Source organism: Pristiophorus japonicus, chromosome 9 (assembly GCF_044704955.1).
Source record: "Pristiophorus japonicus isolate sPriJap1 chromosome 9, sPriJap1.hap1, whole genome shotgun sequence".
In the NCBI taxonomy this organism is placed as follows: domain Eukaryota; kingdom Metazoa; phylum Chordata; class Chondrichthyes; family Pristiophoridae; genus Pristiophorus; species Pristiophorus japonicus.
The window spans coordinates 73,042,445-73,058,839 of record NC_091985.1 but is presented as its reverse complement, the minus strand read 5'-3'; the positions used below and the strand labels follow the sequence as shown (position 1 = coordinate 73,058,839).

At 42.1% G+C, this 16,395-nt stretch overlaps 1 protein-coding gene across 1 annotated transcript in view; it reads right to left on the bottom strand.

The window, feature by feature from the left end:
- The window catches only part of ush2a (Usher syndrome 2A (autosomal recessive, mild)), a 1,282,968-nt gene that overhangs the window by 145,794 nt on the left and 1,120,779 nt on the right, over positions 1 to 16,395 (bottom strand). The window contains exons 42-44 of the mRNA XM_070889457.1: positions 7,571 to 7,899; positions 5,824 to 5,946; positions 1,411 to 1,574 (exon numbers count right to left, since the gene is read on the bottom strand). Coding sequence (XP_070745558.1) covers positions 1,411 to 1,574; positions 5,824 to 5,946; positions 7,571 to 7,899 — 616 coding nt within the window. The remainder of the gene's footprint in view (positions 1 to 1,410; positions 1,575 to 5,823; positions 5,947 to 7,570; positions 7,900 to 16,395) is intronic.

Genomic DNA, 16,395 nt, shown 5'->3' with positions numbered 1-16,395 from the left:
CCTTATACCAAAATTAAAGTCTAATGCTGATGTCTAAAAGGACAGAAACAGTTGTAAAAAGCCCAAATTCAAGGAGACAGTTTAAATAGGGGGAAAAATACACAAGTAATCATAAGGGGAAAATAAAATTAGCATATCCTGCTTTAGCTGCATATGTAATAAAAAAATAGTGACCAAATTAGAGTAAATCACAGCTGCTGTATCTAGGATTGGTTTAAAGAAATAAATTAAATATTACAAAATTATACTCTAATAGTTATATTTGAAAGCAATTACTAATCTTTGATATTATGGGATATGCAATTTATTTTTAAGTGTACAATTTCTGAGGAAAAGATGAAAGGCAGTTTAAAATTTTCCTACCAAAATTGGTATTTTCATATACCATCACAACAGAGGGCACATCAGAGTCAGATTCAAACTTTAGTATAAGCGATAAAAAATGAGGAGCTAGAAATTGCGTAGTGCCCTGTTTGGGTCAATAACTTTTCAGGGAGCACAAAAGTATCACCAGGTGAAACATAATTTTTGCTCCCGAGACCTTCTGCTTTAGTGCTCCAAGAGGGAAGTGGAATGCTAAATCAAGGGCTATCACTTGTCTTAGAGCGCTAAAGTGAGTGAGAGGGATGGTAGTGCCAGAGCGCTGCTCAATGTTTCTTGAAGGGAAGGACCAATGTTGGTTTGAATCAATCCTCATGCTCTCTCTGTGTGGCTACGGGACCTGCGCTATGTGCATAACAGCCCCAAGCACTCTAAGGGCTGAGGAATCGATGAGACAAAAGAAATCAGGAGGCACCAGAATGGGGAGATAAATAAATGTTACACTACCTGACCACCACTGCCTTTAAATATCACTCACCAAGCGGCTAGCCGAGGAGACAATGCCTCCTGCAGCTGCCGATGCCCGATGGTGCAGGGGGCAGGAGTGAATATTGCATCCAGGGCGCACTGGTTGACGACACGATCTACGGGGCGCAACAGAGTGAGGCAGTCAGTGTTAGTGCCAGCGAAAAACTGCCAGAGAAGTTTGCGGGCGTTGGTGATGTTGCTGCGCCAGGTCAGTAACCCCTTAGCATCCTGTTACTGCCCCCTGCAGGCACCAACGGGAGGCGCAAACCAAACTAATTTCTCCCCATAGGTTTTAAGAAATTGTATCACAGTCAAAGGTTTCTTAGTCCCATAACATGGCATTTGAAGAGGGTTAATGATGGTACAAAGTCTTACTCCACACCCCATTTCAATCTGCACACATATACATGTGAGATACAGCTAAAACAGCTGGTTTGCAGTTTTCACCCCAAATATCTCAGTGTAATGGTATTCGTGCCAAACTCTTTAATTTTAGCATAAACTGGTGAAACCAATTGGTGTGATTATTAACAAATATAATGCAATATATGCAATACATACTTGGTCTGGTCCACTCTACTTCTACTGTTGTATGGTTAATGGCTTGTGCTGTGAGATTACTCCCTCTGTTAGGGGCGCCTGCCAGTGTGATAGCTGCGACTTCTTCCCCTGCTGTGTACCCCACATCATTATAGACTATCAGCTTGTACTTATACGTTGTATACCTGAATGAATGAATGAAAAGTTCATTGTTTAGTCCTTTGTGTTGCATTGTCTGAAATACGAGATAGTGTTATAATCCTTCAATGAATTACTTCTCATTGCTTATATATTGCATTACAGAAAGTAGACATACACACTATTTTCAAATAAAAATGCAAAATTAATTTTGAAAATGTTTTTATTCACTACTGGCATGTAGACACTGCGTTAATGATAATAATTTGTTTTATACACAATATGATGTTATGGGAGTCAAACATCCATCACTCTAAGTTTGCCTGGCATGCCAAAGAAATGTAAATCATGCCATTGTGGGAAAGATCTCCATCATTAAAATTATCGTCCAGTTCCAGTTCCAAATTATTAGCCACCAATTTACGAGCCAGACATGGGGCCCAACTTTGCCCAACCCTTTTTTTGGCGCACTTACCTTAAGTGCGCCGACTTTGCGCGCTGGAAACGGCGCTGGAAAAAAGGGGCCCCATCCTGGCAGCTCTTCCGAGTCCCTGGAGTCCCAGCGTGGTGTGCATTCTGAAGTCAGGGGCGGAGCAACAGGCCAGCGCCGAAAACAGCGCCGGCACCTGCGCGCATGCTCCTGTCCTCCCAACGAGTCCTGTGGGCTGTGAGCAGGACCCGATGCTCGCAGCCCCTATTCCCGGCCGAAGGGACGCCCCGATCTCTCCGCACCCTATCCTCGACCGAATGGCCTCCCGCACCGGCCGGCCGGCCCGCTGAGTTCCTGGGCGAGGTAGGACTTCGGTTTTATTTTTTATTGATTGGTTGTGCTTGAAAGTTTTGATTGCGGGGGGGGCGGGGGGGAGGAGGATAGTTTTGGTGGGGGCGGGGGGGGGGAAAGAAAGAGTGCTTTGAGGGGGGGGAAGAAAGAGCGTTTTGTATACCAACATCTCTCTCTTTCTCTCTGGCTAACTCCCCCCCCTCCCCCCGGTGACATCGTGGTAGGATTTACTTCATTTTTATTAGTATTTTAATTGTTTGAGCTTTTCCTTGCAATGTTTGGTGCTTGGCTGTTGAGGTCCTCTCCAGTTCCCTTCCCTCCCCTATCCCTGCCCTAATGTCTGCCGAATGTGCGCTGCTTTTTCTTCACTGCCCACAAGGTTTTTCAGAGCTGGTCACATACACTGACTTAAGTCGATTTGGAGTAAGATTTTGCTGGCCAAAGTGGCATAAATGACCAAAACTGGCGTAAGTGTCTGGGAACGACCCCTTTTGAAAAAGAAACTGACCTAAAAAAAAATCATACCTAACTGACTTACTCTGGAGCAAATTTTGGGGGGAAAATGGCATTTTTTAAACTTATGCCAGAGAAAACAACTTACTCCAAAAAAATTGATGCAAGTCATGGCCAAAGTTGGGCCCATGGAGTGGCAGTGACTGTGACTATTGAATTAGCTCATAGTACAAAATGGGCCACCTTCCTGATCCACCAAAAAGTGGCAACAAATGGATGTGAAGTAGAAAGTACAGATACAAAAGCAAAGACAATTATATTAAATATTAGAATTTTCCAACATTTAGAAAGAATTATGCTTAATATTAATCTCCTTTTATCTTTATTTTCATTGATCTTTGGAATATTTTTGAAATACCCATCATCAGATAACTTACTGTGAGGGTTTATAGAGATTGACAATGTGATGAAACTGAATCATTATAAACACTGAAATACCAAAAATTAGCGAAGTACCACATTAATGAACCAGAGTTTGCTGTCGCAGAGCATCTAACGGCATCTGCCGTTAGTTAGACATATCTCTGACCCTGCAGCTCAAATAGTTTTTGCCCACTAAGTTGCTGAAAGTGCGAGCTGATAACAGTGCAATGAGGAAAACAGGAGGGTTCATTTTAACCCCCGAAAACGGCTGGGTTTGGGTCAGGTGGGAAATTAAAATGTTAAAAATTTCAAATTCAAATCCAACCCACCTCGAGCCTGTCCACTTCTGATTTTAACAGAGGCGGGACAGGGGCTGGTTTACCAATCCATTCTCAGGAGGTGGGTTGGTTGGTAAAACTTTTTAAGGAAGCTATGTGCCACCATTTTGACATGCTTTCTATTTTTAACTCATGTTGGCTCTGTTTTCTGGGCCTTGAGAAACCCAGCAAATAAATGGAGGCGAGTAGGGCTGGATCCATCAGGTAAGTGCCCTTACAGCACTGTTTTTGGGCCAAGTGGAGCTTTTCATCCAGGCCCAATAAGCTACCCTGTAAACATCCCCACCCCTCCCCCTGTGATCTGCCTTCCCCCCGTGATCTGCCTCTCCCCGTGATCTGCCCCCCCCCATCCTCCACCTTCATGATCTCTGACCCTTATTCTCCGCAGCCCCCCGCCCCCACTCACCGGATACCTAACCTTGCCACGATCGACAACACCCCACCGCAATTTCTCCCCTCCCCCATGTTCTCTCCGCTCCCCCTGCCCTCCCCTTCCTACAACCCCTCCCCCCACACCCACTGTGATCTCTCCCGGCTGGCTGTCAGACAGGAAACCTAGAGAAACAAATTAAAACACACCCTGGAATTTAAACCCCATGGCTTTCCCCACCATAACTCCTCCCCAACCCCTCTCCGAACTATCACCTTGGTAAATATCAGAGCCAGGGCATCTGAGACCTGAGTGAGCAGGACAACCAACAGGGTTTCACCTTAACCAATGAGATTTAAGGATTGGGAAAGAAACAGCAGAATGACTTAAAATGAGGGTGAATTAAAGGAGGAGAATTCAATGTCAAATCAGAAACAAAAAGAGAAATAAAGAGGGAAAGAACGATTGGATTAAAAGGGAGGGAGAATAGAGACAGAAAGGAAAAGAAAAAAAAAAAATTTTTAAATATGAAACTTGACATTTTTAAAATCTCTTAATACAATTCACAACCTGATGGAATGAGATACCACAATTAGAATAGTTAATTTTTGGTGCCAGAGAGGTTGAATGGCAAATCATATTGTTAAAATGCTATTTACACTTGTAATTACTAGCCATAAATATCTGTAGTGGTTTTAATTCATACCTACTGCGTAAATACAGCAATTTCACAACATTCAATGCATTTCTTGGTGAGGAAAACAGTGAAATACAGTTTTTGCAAAGTTCAAGGTGGAGCGAAGCATCTCGGACAACAACTTTTGCATTTAACAGTGCATCTGCCCATCGCTTGAAGTTGGTGCACTATTTACGCATAAATAACGGTAAGTGCCATTAAGTAGAATCATAGTTTAAATTATAATTAGAATTTAGGATTCATAATATATGTGTGACTGCATTGAAAATACAATCCTCGCACCAGAGTACATTTTATTAGATGATTAACTTCTGCAGTTCTATACTTTAATAATCATCAACTTGTAAAGTGACACAAATAATGAAAAGCAGTTTACAATGATTCACCTCATTAATAATGTAGATGATAGGCTTCAGTTCTAAGAATAACTTTAATTGGAGCAACATGGAAAGTTTGGTTATATGAACTCAGAACTGGATCTCAATAATTATTAGAAATATATAACACACATTCCTAGTCACTGCACAATGATTGATGAAATTCCAGATCATCTTCAGTTGAACAGAGTCAGCAGCATTCTTCTAGTAATGCCCTGGCAACAGCAGTAATAATTCAATAAAAAGTATTTCCACATGCTCATTTTCTAAAGGGCTATTTAGAATTGTCAGATCTCTATTTTTCAGGAGATCTTCCCTTTTTAACTATCCATACCTCTACTGTTTAAGAAATATTGTACATTAGTTTGATTTAAAGCTATTGAAGGGGAAAAATGACTTTACATTTTCCAGCCTACTTGTAACATAAATTAATTTGAAATAAGTTGCATTCAATGGTCGTTGCCTAGCATTGCAAGTTTTCATCCCATATCTTGTTAACAGATCCATAAAACATGAGTTTGTTGCATTTAAATTATATTTTAATGTGATGATGTGGAACAAAAAAGGCATGTTGCATAGATTTGATGTTTGTTAGTTTCGAAATGCAACCTATGTGGCTTAATCACAAAGAAATTGTTTCATAACAGAATATAACTGGAAAGCAAACTCATGACAAGGTGAGGATAGCTTCCAAGAACAACACATCTGTCTATCAGTTTTATTTTAATCCAAACACATTTTACACAACAAGTAGTTGTTCAAAGTATTACACATGCTGAAAAGCAGGAAGTAGCACATAATAAATTATTTGTTAATCAAATCATAATTTGTTGGAAGCTGGTGTAGTTTAATCTAACCTGTTAAGACCTTTATCTTCATAGTACATTTGTGTCCCTGAGTAAATATTCAGCCAAAGATTTAAATCTTCTGGGGGATTTGATGCAAGTGGTTGTTCGGATTTGCGCCTTAGCAACTCATATCTGAAAAAAACACAGGTTGTACAATATAATTATCAAATCCAATGTTCATAACAATATCATTGATATTTACCGATACTAAAATTATTGTTTAACAGATTTTTCTTCAGATTTCTTTACAAAGTTTGTGTTTTGAGTAAAACACATTTTAAAATATATCTTTATTTTTTATATATTAGTACAGTACTAATAAAATATGTAGGTTTTTAAATATGATCACAATGTTATGCTTCATATTATTTATTTTATTGTCACTGGATGGAAATATAATTTCCAAAATGCAAATGTGAGCTGCAATGAACAGTAATGAGTATTCTTCTGACACAGCTTAAAGATACCAAGGTAAAAGCCTTACCTTCCACTGTTGTAGTCAGAGGTTTGAATCCTACAGAGCTTTGATTCAAGCCTCAGTCATGTTTATTTAATGAACTTGCCAGACCACTTAACTAACTGCTTAACGGAGTGAGCCCATTGATATTAGACTGACAATCCTGGCTTAGTAGACAAGGACCAGGAAGCTGTCTTGTACATTGTTTATACTGGAGATGAATCTGAGGTTCACATCCTAACTTCACTGTAAACCTGATGTTGAAATTGGTTGTGCCTGAATTTACACTTTAGCTTGCAACAAAGCTCTTGTTATTGCATATTTGGAGCATTTATGGATTGTGCAAAGCACTGAATCATAGAATTAAAGAATGGTTAGAGCACAGAAGGCGGCCATTCAGCCCGTAAAGCCCGTGCCGACTCTCAGCTAGTCTTACTCCCCTGCCCTTTCCCCTGCAAACGTTTTTCCTTCAGCATATCTAAATAAATTGGATGGTCAACACAATCATGACTCTGTGTTGGCATCATTGGTGTATATTCAAAAAAAATGGTCTGTCTGATAATGAATCCAACTTTCATTATGGCCAGGTCTGTACTGTAGGGCCTTCAAAATATGCTATCACAAAACCTACTTCTTAGGCACTGGATGTTTTGTCTGTAGGAAGTTCAAGTTGGCAGTTATAGGGTTTATACTTATGCTGCTAAGATTGTGCCAAAATGTAGCCTATACTGAAATCATTCTTTAAACAATTTGCCAGTGTAAATATGGTACAATGTGCTCATGCGTACAAATCTAACTGGCTCCATCACATAAAACAGAAAACTGGATTGCAGCAAGATCACATTGAAGTCTTAGTGGCTCAGATTCATGATATCATTATTTTAATTTGTTCATTCTCTCTCGTTCTGACACTGCCCCACATGAAACTTCACCAGAAACACACACTGTGTGAAGGGGTGGGACTCGTATTCACCTAACAGTATGAGCACTGAACATGAGCACTCTGCAATCCCAGCAGCAGCAGCACTCATAGAGAATGAGGCTGGGGCCTCAAGATAGCTCTAGCCACACAAAGGGAACAACGGCAGGTGCCGAGTGCGCTCTGTCTGCCAGCCACCCACTGCATCGCAAATTAAAATCGGCCCCATTGTGACTCCTGATCTCTTGACCATCTCACATGATTGACAGAGTTTCTTTTTTAAAAGAGAACCATTCAAACCGTCTACTTTTCTCTGAAAAATATTGACTGGAGGGTGGTCAACAATGTAATATCCTCATTAATGGATGGAAAAATCATACCTTACATTAGGTCCATTTGGTCTGTTGGGAGGCAGCCATGAGACAGTAATAAATGACTCACTAATGGGGGTTAAGGCCAGGGGTCTAATCCCCTGGGGAATTGAGAGGTGAGTAATTACTTCAGTTGGCAAACTTTCAGTGCAGCCCCCTATGTATCCTCCACCACCAGTGCAAGCAACAATCGTCACTGAATAATTGGTGAAAGGGATCAGGTCCATCACAGTGTACTGCAACACTGAGGTATTGGAAATTGTGATGTGTGGATCTGGCATTCGGATTTCATAATGAAGGATTTCACCGTTTATCATCAGCGGAGTTCGCCAAGTAACCTGCAAAAATAACCAGATTCATATTGACATAACTGTTCATAAATGTCAGTAAACTTTAAACTTAACACACTGCTTAACAACTGCCAATTTTAATGTCAGTTAGTTTTCAAAGGGGCAATGTCCCTACCAAAATATTGATATTTATTTCACTCCACTTATTTTAACTGCATGGAATGTTTAAATGACTGTGGCAAATAACACATAGTCCAGTTTCTACTTGCTTTTTTTTATAGTTTGAACTACAAATAAAACTGAAATTCAGAGTTATAACAATGCTAGCTTAACAATCCAGATACTGCAGGCTCAAGTCCTAGAGCTACCTGATGTTCAAATCTGCCAACCACAATTGGGATAAGTTTCATCGGTTCTTGACCAGAATGCTAGTTGGAGTGCCTGCAGGAGTGAATACCGGCAATGTCTGTTTCACTCTGCTCTGAACACATCTTTTCATTACTGAATGTCAGTTCTTTTGGTCTTCGTATCAGCTGTGATGTTTGCAGTAAAACAACAACTGTAAGATTTAGTTGTGTGCAGTAAGGTAGGAAATACCAAAAAATACACATAACTAGACTTGGGTAAAGCAGGATTGATTATACTGTTACTTTCTATGTAAGGAGCTCAGTTGGAATTTGAAAAATAAACCTGCATAAATCACGCCATTGGCAAGAATTTACTTATATTAGGATTGTAAATGTTTATTTGACTTCAAATAAAATACCTATAGATATGTATGAAGCAGCTCAATGGAGCAGCACATTGGTGTAAGAAAGAAAGAGAAAAACTTGCCTTTATATAATGCCTTTCCTGACATCCCAAAACACTTCACAGCTAATTAATTACTTTATGAAATGCAGTAACTGTTGGGAAATGCAACAGTCAAACGGCACATAGCAAGCCGTTACTTGCTTGCAGCAATAACTGCTGGTCTTGCCAGTGATGCACACATCCAGTGAATGAATTTAAAAAAACATGCTGCAACATTATGCATATTTTTACTGTTTTAATAGGGACAAGTTTCTACTGATGTTGTAAAATTGAAAATAGATGCAGACCAGATGTAATACAAAATCTAAAAGTCTTATGGAATGAAATTGTCATATGAAATTACAATATTAGTGCAAGAAAAGTTTTATGCATTCATATGAAACACTTTTCCCCACTATATTAATAGAGGCAATAAAAAGAGAAAATGCTGGAAAAACTCAGCAGATCAGACAGCATCTGTGGAGAGAGAAACAAAGTTAAGGGCTGCAATGTATTTGCTTCATGGGTTCTTTGCTTAAGAATTCATAGCAACACATTGCTATTAAGAACTAGTTGGTTTATTAACAAAGGTTTAACAATCACACTACACATTACCAGTTCATCCACTAGGCTCACAACTGAATACCTCATTGTGGATGACCTAGACTCAACTGACTGGGGTCTTATTGAGTCTTGTGAACATCACGTGACTGGCTAAGCCATCCACAATACAACAGTACTATAACTCTTTTTGAGGACACAAAATAAACATTAGTTCAAGTGCCCCCCAATCTGGGGGACACTCCAGACACTTTTCAACTGCCCCTTTTTTTAAAATGTTTTTTTTTTGTTTTTTTGTGATTTTTTGGGGGGGCATTAAAACCATATATTTTACAAGTGCCCCCTATAAAAGGGGAGGGGGACACTAAAACCGGCAATTAAAACAAATTAAACTTTAAAACATATAAAATCAAATTAAAATTTAGTTGCCGGGGGTAACGATGCACTCCAGTCCCTCCGGCGCCCACCTCTCGCGGAAGGCCGCGAGCATATCGGTGGACACCGCGTGTGCCATTTCCAAGGACACCCTGGCCCGGATGTAGGCGCGGAAGAGAGGCAGGCAGTCAGGCTGAATGACCCCCTCGACTGCCCGCTGCCGGGACCAGCTGATGGCACCCTTGGCCGTGGCCAGGAGCAGTCCTACGAGGAGGCCTTCGGACCTACCCGCTCCCCTCCGCACAGGGTGCCCAAAGATCAGGAGTGTGGGACTGAAGTGCAGCCAGAAATTGAGGAGCAGCCCCTTTAAATAATGGAACAGGGGCTGCAACCTCGTACATTCAATAAAAACGTGGAACACGGACTCTTCCAAACCGCAGAAATTGCAGGCGGCCTGGGAGCCCGTGAACCGGCGTAAAAATTTATTGCACAGGACTGCTCCGTGCACCACCCTCCAGGCCAAGTCCCCGATAAATAGTGGGAGGACTCCCGCGTAGAGTGCACTCCATCAGGGACCCCCGCCTCTTCCAGACGGCAAGATGGTACGCCATGGCATGTCCGGACGGCAGACGAGGATGGCAAGGTTGAGAGTGTGCAGGAGCAGCCCGTACAGGAAACCCCTCCGCGCAGAACTGAAAGGCACGGAGGGGATTTCCCCGCGGCGGCTCAAGTTGTGAGGCGCCGGCTCCCGAGGGAGGTTCCGGGGTTTGGCGCCGATGAGGAATTCCGTCCGGATGGGGGTCAGTTACAACAGTACTACAAAACTGTAAGCATACTCATAGGTGCATACATTACAAAGACCGTCATTTTCCCTACTTCGTGGGTCCGTGGCGGACGAAGGTCGGTGGCGGGTCGCGGCATCGCTGCTGGCTTCATTCCGGCCTCCGACATGAAGGAAGCCGGTCTGATAACAGCTGCTGACAGACCCGACAGTTGGAAAAGGCGCAGGTTGACAGCAGGTTCCCAACCCGCCGTAAAAAAAAACACTTTCTCACCCGACCTACCACCGATCGAACCCATTAACCCCCCCAGAAAATTCCCTCCAAGGTTTCAGGTCAATGACCTTTCATCCGTACTGGAAAAGTGAGAGATGTAACAGTTTTTAAGCAAGTACAGATGCAAGGAAAGGGGGGAGAGAAGGAAAGAACAAAAGGGAAGGTCTTTGATAGGGTGTAAGGCAGGAATGATTAAATGACAAAAGGGATGATGGTGCAAGGCAAAAGGGGTGGTAATGGGACAGGTAAAGAAACAAACGATGGGTCTGGAGGAGCTGTAAATGGAAACAGCAGAATCATTACCAGCACCTGTTGTCCAAAAAAATGGGAGCAATGGTTATGATCTGAAATTGTTGAACTCAGTGTTGAAGTCAGGTTGTAAATTGTCTAATTGGAACATGAGGTGCTATTCCACGAACTTCATTTGAATAGTGTATGAGGCCAAGGACAGAGAGGTCAGGATGGGAGTGGAACAGAGAATTAAAGCTTGGCATCATGCTTGCAGACTGAATAGACGTGTTCAACAAAGCGATCAGCCAATTTGTGTTTGGTCTCCTAATGTGGAGGAGATTGCATAGGGAGCACCAAATACAGTACATTAAATTGAAAAAAGTACAAGTAAATCATTGTTTCACCTAGAAGGAGTGTTTAGGGCCCTGGACGGTGGAAACAGAGGAGATGAAAGGGCAGATGTTGCGTCTTCTGTGCTTGCATGGGAAGAGGAGCGGGTGTTGGGTGCGATGGAAGAGTGGACTAGGGTGTTGCAGAGGGAACGGTCCCATCAGAATGCTGAAAAGAAAGAGGAGGAGGAGATATGTTTGGTGTGACATTGCACTGGAGGTTGTGGAAATAGCAGAGGATGATACATTGGAGGCTGGTGGGGTGGAAAGTGAGGACAGGGGGAGCCCTTTCATGGTTCCAGGAGGGAGGGGAAGGATGAGTGTAGGAAATGGGATGGACACGGTTGAGGTCCCTGTCAACCACAGTGGAAGGGAATCCTCAGTTGAGGAGAAAGGAAGACATATTGGAAGCACAGGTGTAGAACATGACTTCGGCAGAACAGATATGACGGAGAAACTGGAAGAATGGAATAGAATCCTTCCAGGAAGCAAGGTGGGATCAAGTATAATCAAGGTAGCTATGGGAGTCAGTGGGCTTAGAATAGATAATGGTTGACAGCCTATCCCCAGAAATGGAGATAGAGCAGTCAAGGAAGAGAAGGGAAGAGTTAGCAATGGACCATGTGAAGGCGAAGGAAGGGTAGAAATTGGAAGCAAAGTTCATGAAATTTTCTAGTTTGTGGCGAGAGCAGGAAGCAGCACCAATACAGTCATCAATGCAGTGGAAAAAGAAGTGAGGGAGGGAACCTGAGCAAGACCGGAACAAAGAATGCTCCATGTATCCCACGAAAAGGCAGGCATAGCTTGGACCCATAAGGGTTACCACAGTGACACCTTTTATTTGGAGGAAGTGAGTGGAGTTAAAGGAGAAGTTGTTCAACATAAGAACAAGTTCGGCCAGGCCGATAGGGTAATGGTAGATGGGGACTGGTTGGGCTTCCATTCAAAGAAGAAGCGGTGGGCGTGTAGGTCGTTCTGGTGGGGGATGGAGGTGTAGAGGAACTGGACATCCATGGTGAAAAGGGGACGGTTAGGGCCAGGAAACGGAAAACTGTTAATGTGGCAGAGGATGTTGGAAGATTCGTGGATGAGGGTCAGAAGAACTGGAGAAGGGGAGAAAATGAGAGAGCAAGATAGGAATAAAAAAAGTTTTGTGGGGCAAGAACAGGCAGAAATGATGGGTCTACCAGGGCAATCCGGTTTGTGGATCTTGGGAAGGAGGTAAAAGCGGGCTATGCGAGGTTGGGGGACTATGAGGTTGGAGGCCATGGGGTGAAGATCTCCAGAGGAGATGATGTCAGTGAAATGATGGCTTGGTTTTTTGTGGTAGGGTTGTGGTCCAGGGGGTGGTAGGCATTCAGCCCCACAAGGTACGGATCCGTTCGCCAAACAACAACAGCACTACCCTTATCAGCAGGTTTAATGACAATGTCAGAGTTGGACCTGAGAGAACACAATGTAAGTTCAGAAGGATGGAGTCATTGGCCTAGGCTTTCTGATTGGGGTGCGTTGCTGGGTCTTCCACTATGGCAATGCTGCCCAACCACAGCTGATCTTCTGACCCTGGGGTCCTTTGCCTACTGGAGACAGACTCCTTGACGTTTGCTGCAGAATGTGGTATCTGCTGAGAAAGTGACATCTGCTAAGGTACATCTGCTAAGGAAGCGGTAACAGGGCACTTAGAAAATCTATGTATGAATGGGAAACCCTGCCATTGTGAACAAATTCTGAGCCCTCCCCAGCTGATAAATTATTTTTATTTGGAAACAAATGGAAGTGCTATCCTTGGCAAGCATGCTATTTGTGACTTATTAGTTACACCTGTGAACAGCGACTGACTGATTTGACTAAAGTTTCCTGCTGTGGCCTGAAAGGATTATGTGGCATAATAATGCAAGACCATAGTGGCCTTCACAGTAATGGGAGATGCAGTTGCATTCCTGTAGGAGATTTGCAGATCTGCCTACAGCAGATGGTATTCTCTGTCACTCTCTCTCTGGTAATGTATGGGTGAAAACCAATTTCCTCACATAACCCCTTGTACAATTGGCAAGATCCATGCACTTGGCTCCTGGGTACAGGCAAGAGTGACTGTAGCCTCTGAAGATGGTATGTCTTCATAAATTAGCCCTCTGTATAATTGTGTTCATTGGAATGGCCAAAGGAATAGGCATTCTCCTATTGTGCATGGCTACAACATCCAAGGAGCCAAATATAATTTGCAGAATTTCTCCTTTTAGGCAAGATGGAGCCTTCACAAATGGGCAAGATGTCCAACAATAACAACAACAACTTACATTTTCATAGGACATTTAACGTAATAAAAATCCCCAAGGTGCTTCACAGAAACATAATCAGACAAAAATAGACACTGAGCCAAAGAAGGAGATTTTAAGAGGGGTGACCAAAAAATAATACAAGTATTATAATATCATTATCATTATGAAATTGCTTCAATGCAAATTGCAACAAGGCAACTTTAAATGAATCTCCAAAGCAGACCAGTAAGCTTTGAAATGACGATACCTGTTTTATATGGGCAAGTAACTCATACAGGATGATGCCTTGCCCAAAATTATAGAATCCAGCACGGGACAAAATTTACATAATTTTTTATTTGTTAAGCGGGTTGAACACATGCAAATCAAGGCCCACTTTTCCCAGCAAAAAGGGTCATCAGAAAATCTAGCAAAGAAAGAACACAGCATGCAAGGTCAGAGGCCTGATTTTTCAAAATATTCACATCATCAGAAAATCTACCCTATTATAGGTAAATTGTGAAACATATACACCCTGTAGAAAAACGTCGGTACACTATAAAATGAATTATGTACATCATGATAACATTAATCTTTCTGTTATAGTTACTACCAATTGGGACTCACAATGGATTTTGGAAAAAGGCACAAAGGAAAATATTATGGTTGACAGAATAATAGAATTGCCTGAAGAGAAGCTTAGTGTGTGGGTCATGTAGGTTAGATCCCTGACAGATTTTACTTATTTTGATGGCAATAATTCCAGAAAAGCAACACAGGCAAAAATGTTAATATTCATCCCTGCACCCATTACAAATACAGTAATAACATCTCAAGGGGAGTAAATCTGACCTCATGCTATCCATAGTGGAAGCCAATGTTTGAATTGCAGCCTCCACAGCACTGTAAAAACAAGTCTCAACTGAAGGACAATCTGACTCTGCCTTTTTCCTTCCAATGTTGGCTGTTGGCTTCTGTAGCTCAACACTTGCATTCAGCACATGTGCTCGCGATCATATCTACTTTTTGTGTCAAGAAGCAATGAGGATTATGTATTCCTACACTTGCATAATACTTTTTTGTCATCCTTGTTCATATTCTTTGACTCAAGGTAATGGCTGGCGTTATCGTCTGTCTAAAGATTACAGAGTTTTTTGAAGAATTTACTGATTGAATAGATAAGTGTAGTAAATGTAATCTATATGGATTTTCAGAAGCTGTTCGTTGAACTGTCTCATAAGAGGCTTATTAGAAAAATTAAGGCAAATGGTATAAGAGGAAATGTAGCAATGTGGTTAAAAGTCAGTTGGCAGACTGGAAACAATAGAGTTTGGGTGTTGCTCTGATTGGGGAAGGTTTGGCAGTGATGAATCCCAGTGATCAGTGCAGGGACCAATTTTGCTCTCAGCATATATAGATGATTTGGATTTGGGCATAGGAAGTTCAATGTTGAAAAATTGCTGACGTCATAGATACAGAGGATTTATCAAATGGTAGGGAAAAAATAGGCCTGGAATTTCCTCACAGCCTCTCTCGCTCCACCACCAAACTTCTGACAAAAGGCTGTAAAGAAATTCATCCCCATTGACAGGTTAGCAAAATGGGCACATATGTGTCAGATGCAATTTAACCTGGACAACTGTGAGGTAATATATTTTGGGATGGAAACCAAGGAATGGAAGAAGTATATATTTAATAGAAAGATGCTGAAGGATCTGATGAACAGAGAGACTTGGGGGTGCAAATACATAATTCTATGAATGTGTGAGTGCATCTAGATAAATTCATTAAAAAGTTAAATAATTTTTTGTGCTTTATAAATAGGGATATAAAGTACAAGAGTAAAGAAGTAATGATAAATTTATAAATCAATGGTTAGGCCATAATTAAAGTACTGTGTGCAATTTTGGGCACCTTATTCTAGAAATAACATCAAAGCCATATAGAGCACACAGAGTTTATTCACCAGGATGGAGAACTATTCTTATAAGGAGAGACTTGAGATACTGGGACTATTGCCCTGGTGTAGAGAAAGCTAAAAAGGTATTTAAAAAGGGTTTTAAAATGTCAACAGTTTTTGATAGATTGAATAAGGAAAGAATGTGGGCTGGATTTTCTGGTCTTCTGCGCTCCGGGTTTCGCCATGGAGCAGCGGCAATGGTGGTGGTGAGGGATTCTGGGTGAGTGGTCCTATGGTTCGGTTTTGCGGCGGCACTGAGTAGCACTTCCCGTAAGAGCTGCGCCTGGTATGCAACACCCCTGGTTGCGACACACGGCATGAGTTTGAGCTCCTGACCAACCTGTCCGCCCGGAAGTGCACCCGCAATGACTGCCTGGGAAATCAGGGCGGTCCTACGATCCCGTCGGTGAAGAATTGAGTAATGTACTCCTAACTGAGTGTTTTTCCTTTCATTTTTTTTTTGCGATTTTTGTTGAGGTGGCATGGGCAATGTTTTGGGAATGTTTTTGTGGGGTTTTTTTTAGGTTTGCCCCCCATGCCCTAGACGTCTCTCGGAGCACTTTTTAGCTAGGGAGTTTCCCATCCTTGTGCAAAGAGAGGTGTACAACTCCTGCCTTAGTGCTGCACCCCTGACGGAGGGCCCAGATGCCCAAACTTAAATACTAAAGCACAAACTATTCCCGGCCGCTAACTTTCCCACTCCACCACCATTATCGCCCCAAATACATAAAAGCCTAAAATCCAGCCCCGTGGAGTTGATTTTAACTTTACCTAACCAGCATAAACTGTGTGAGTGGGCAATCAAATATAAGCAGGTTAATTACCTGCTTGAAACATTCCCATTTTAATCTGCAGGGCTGTGCAGGCGGATGAGGTGTCCGCCTAAAGCAGTGAAGGACCTCATGAATTTATGAAAATTGGTG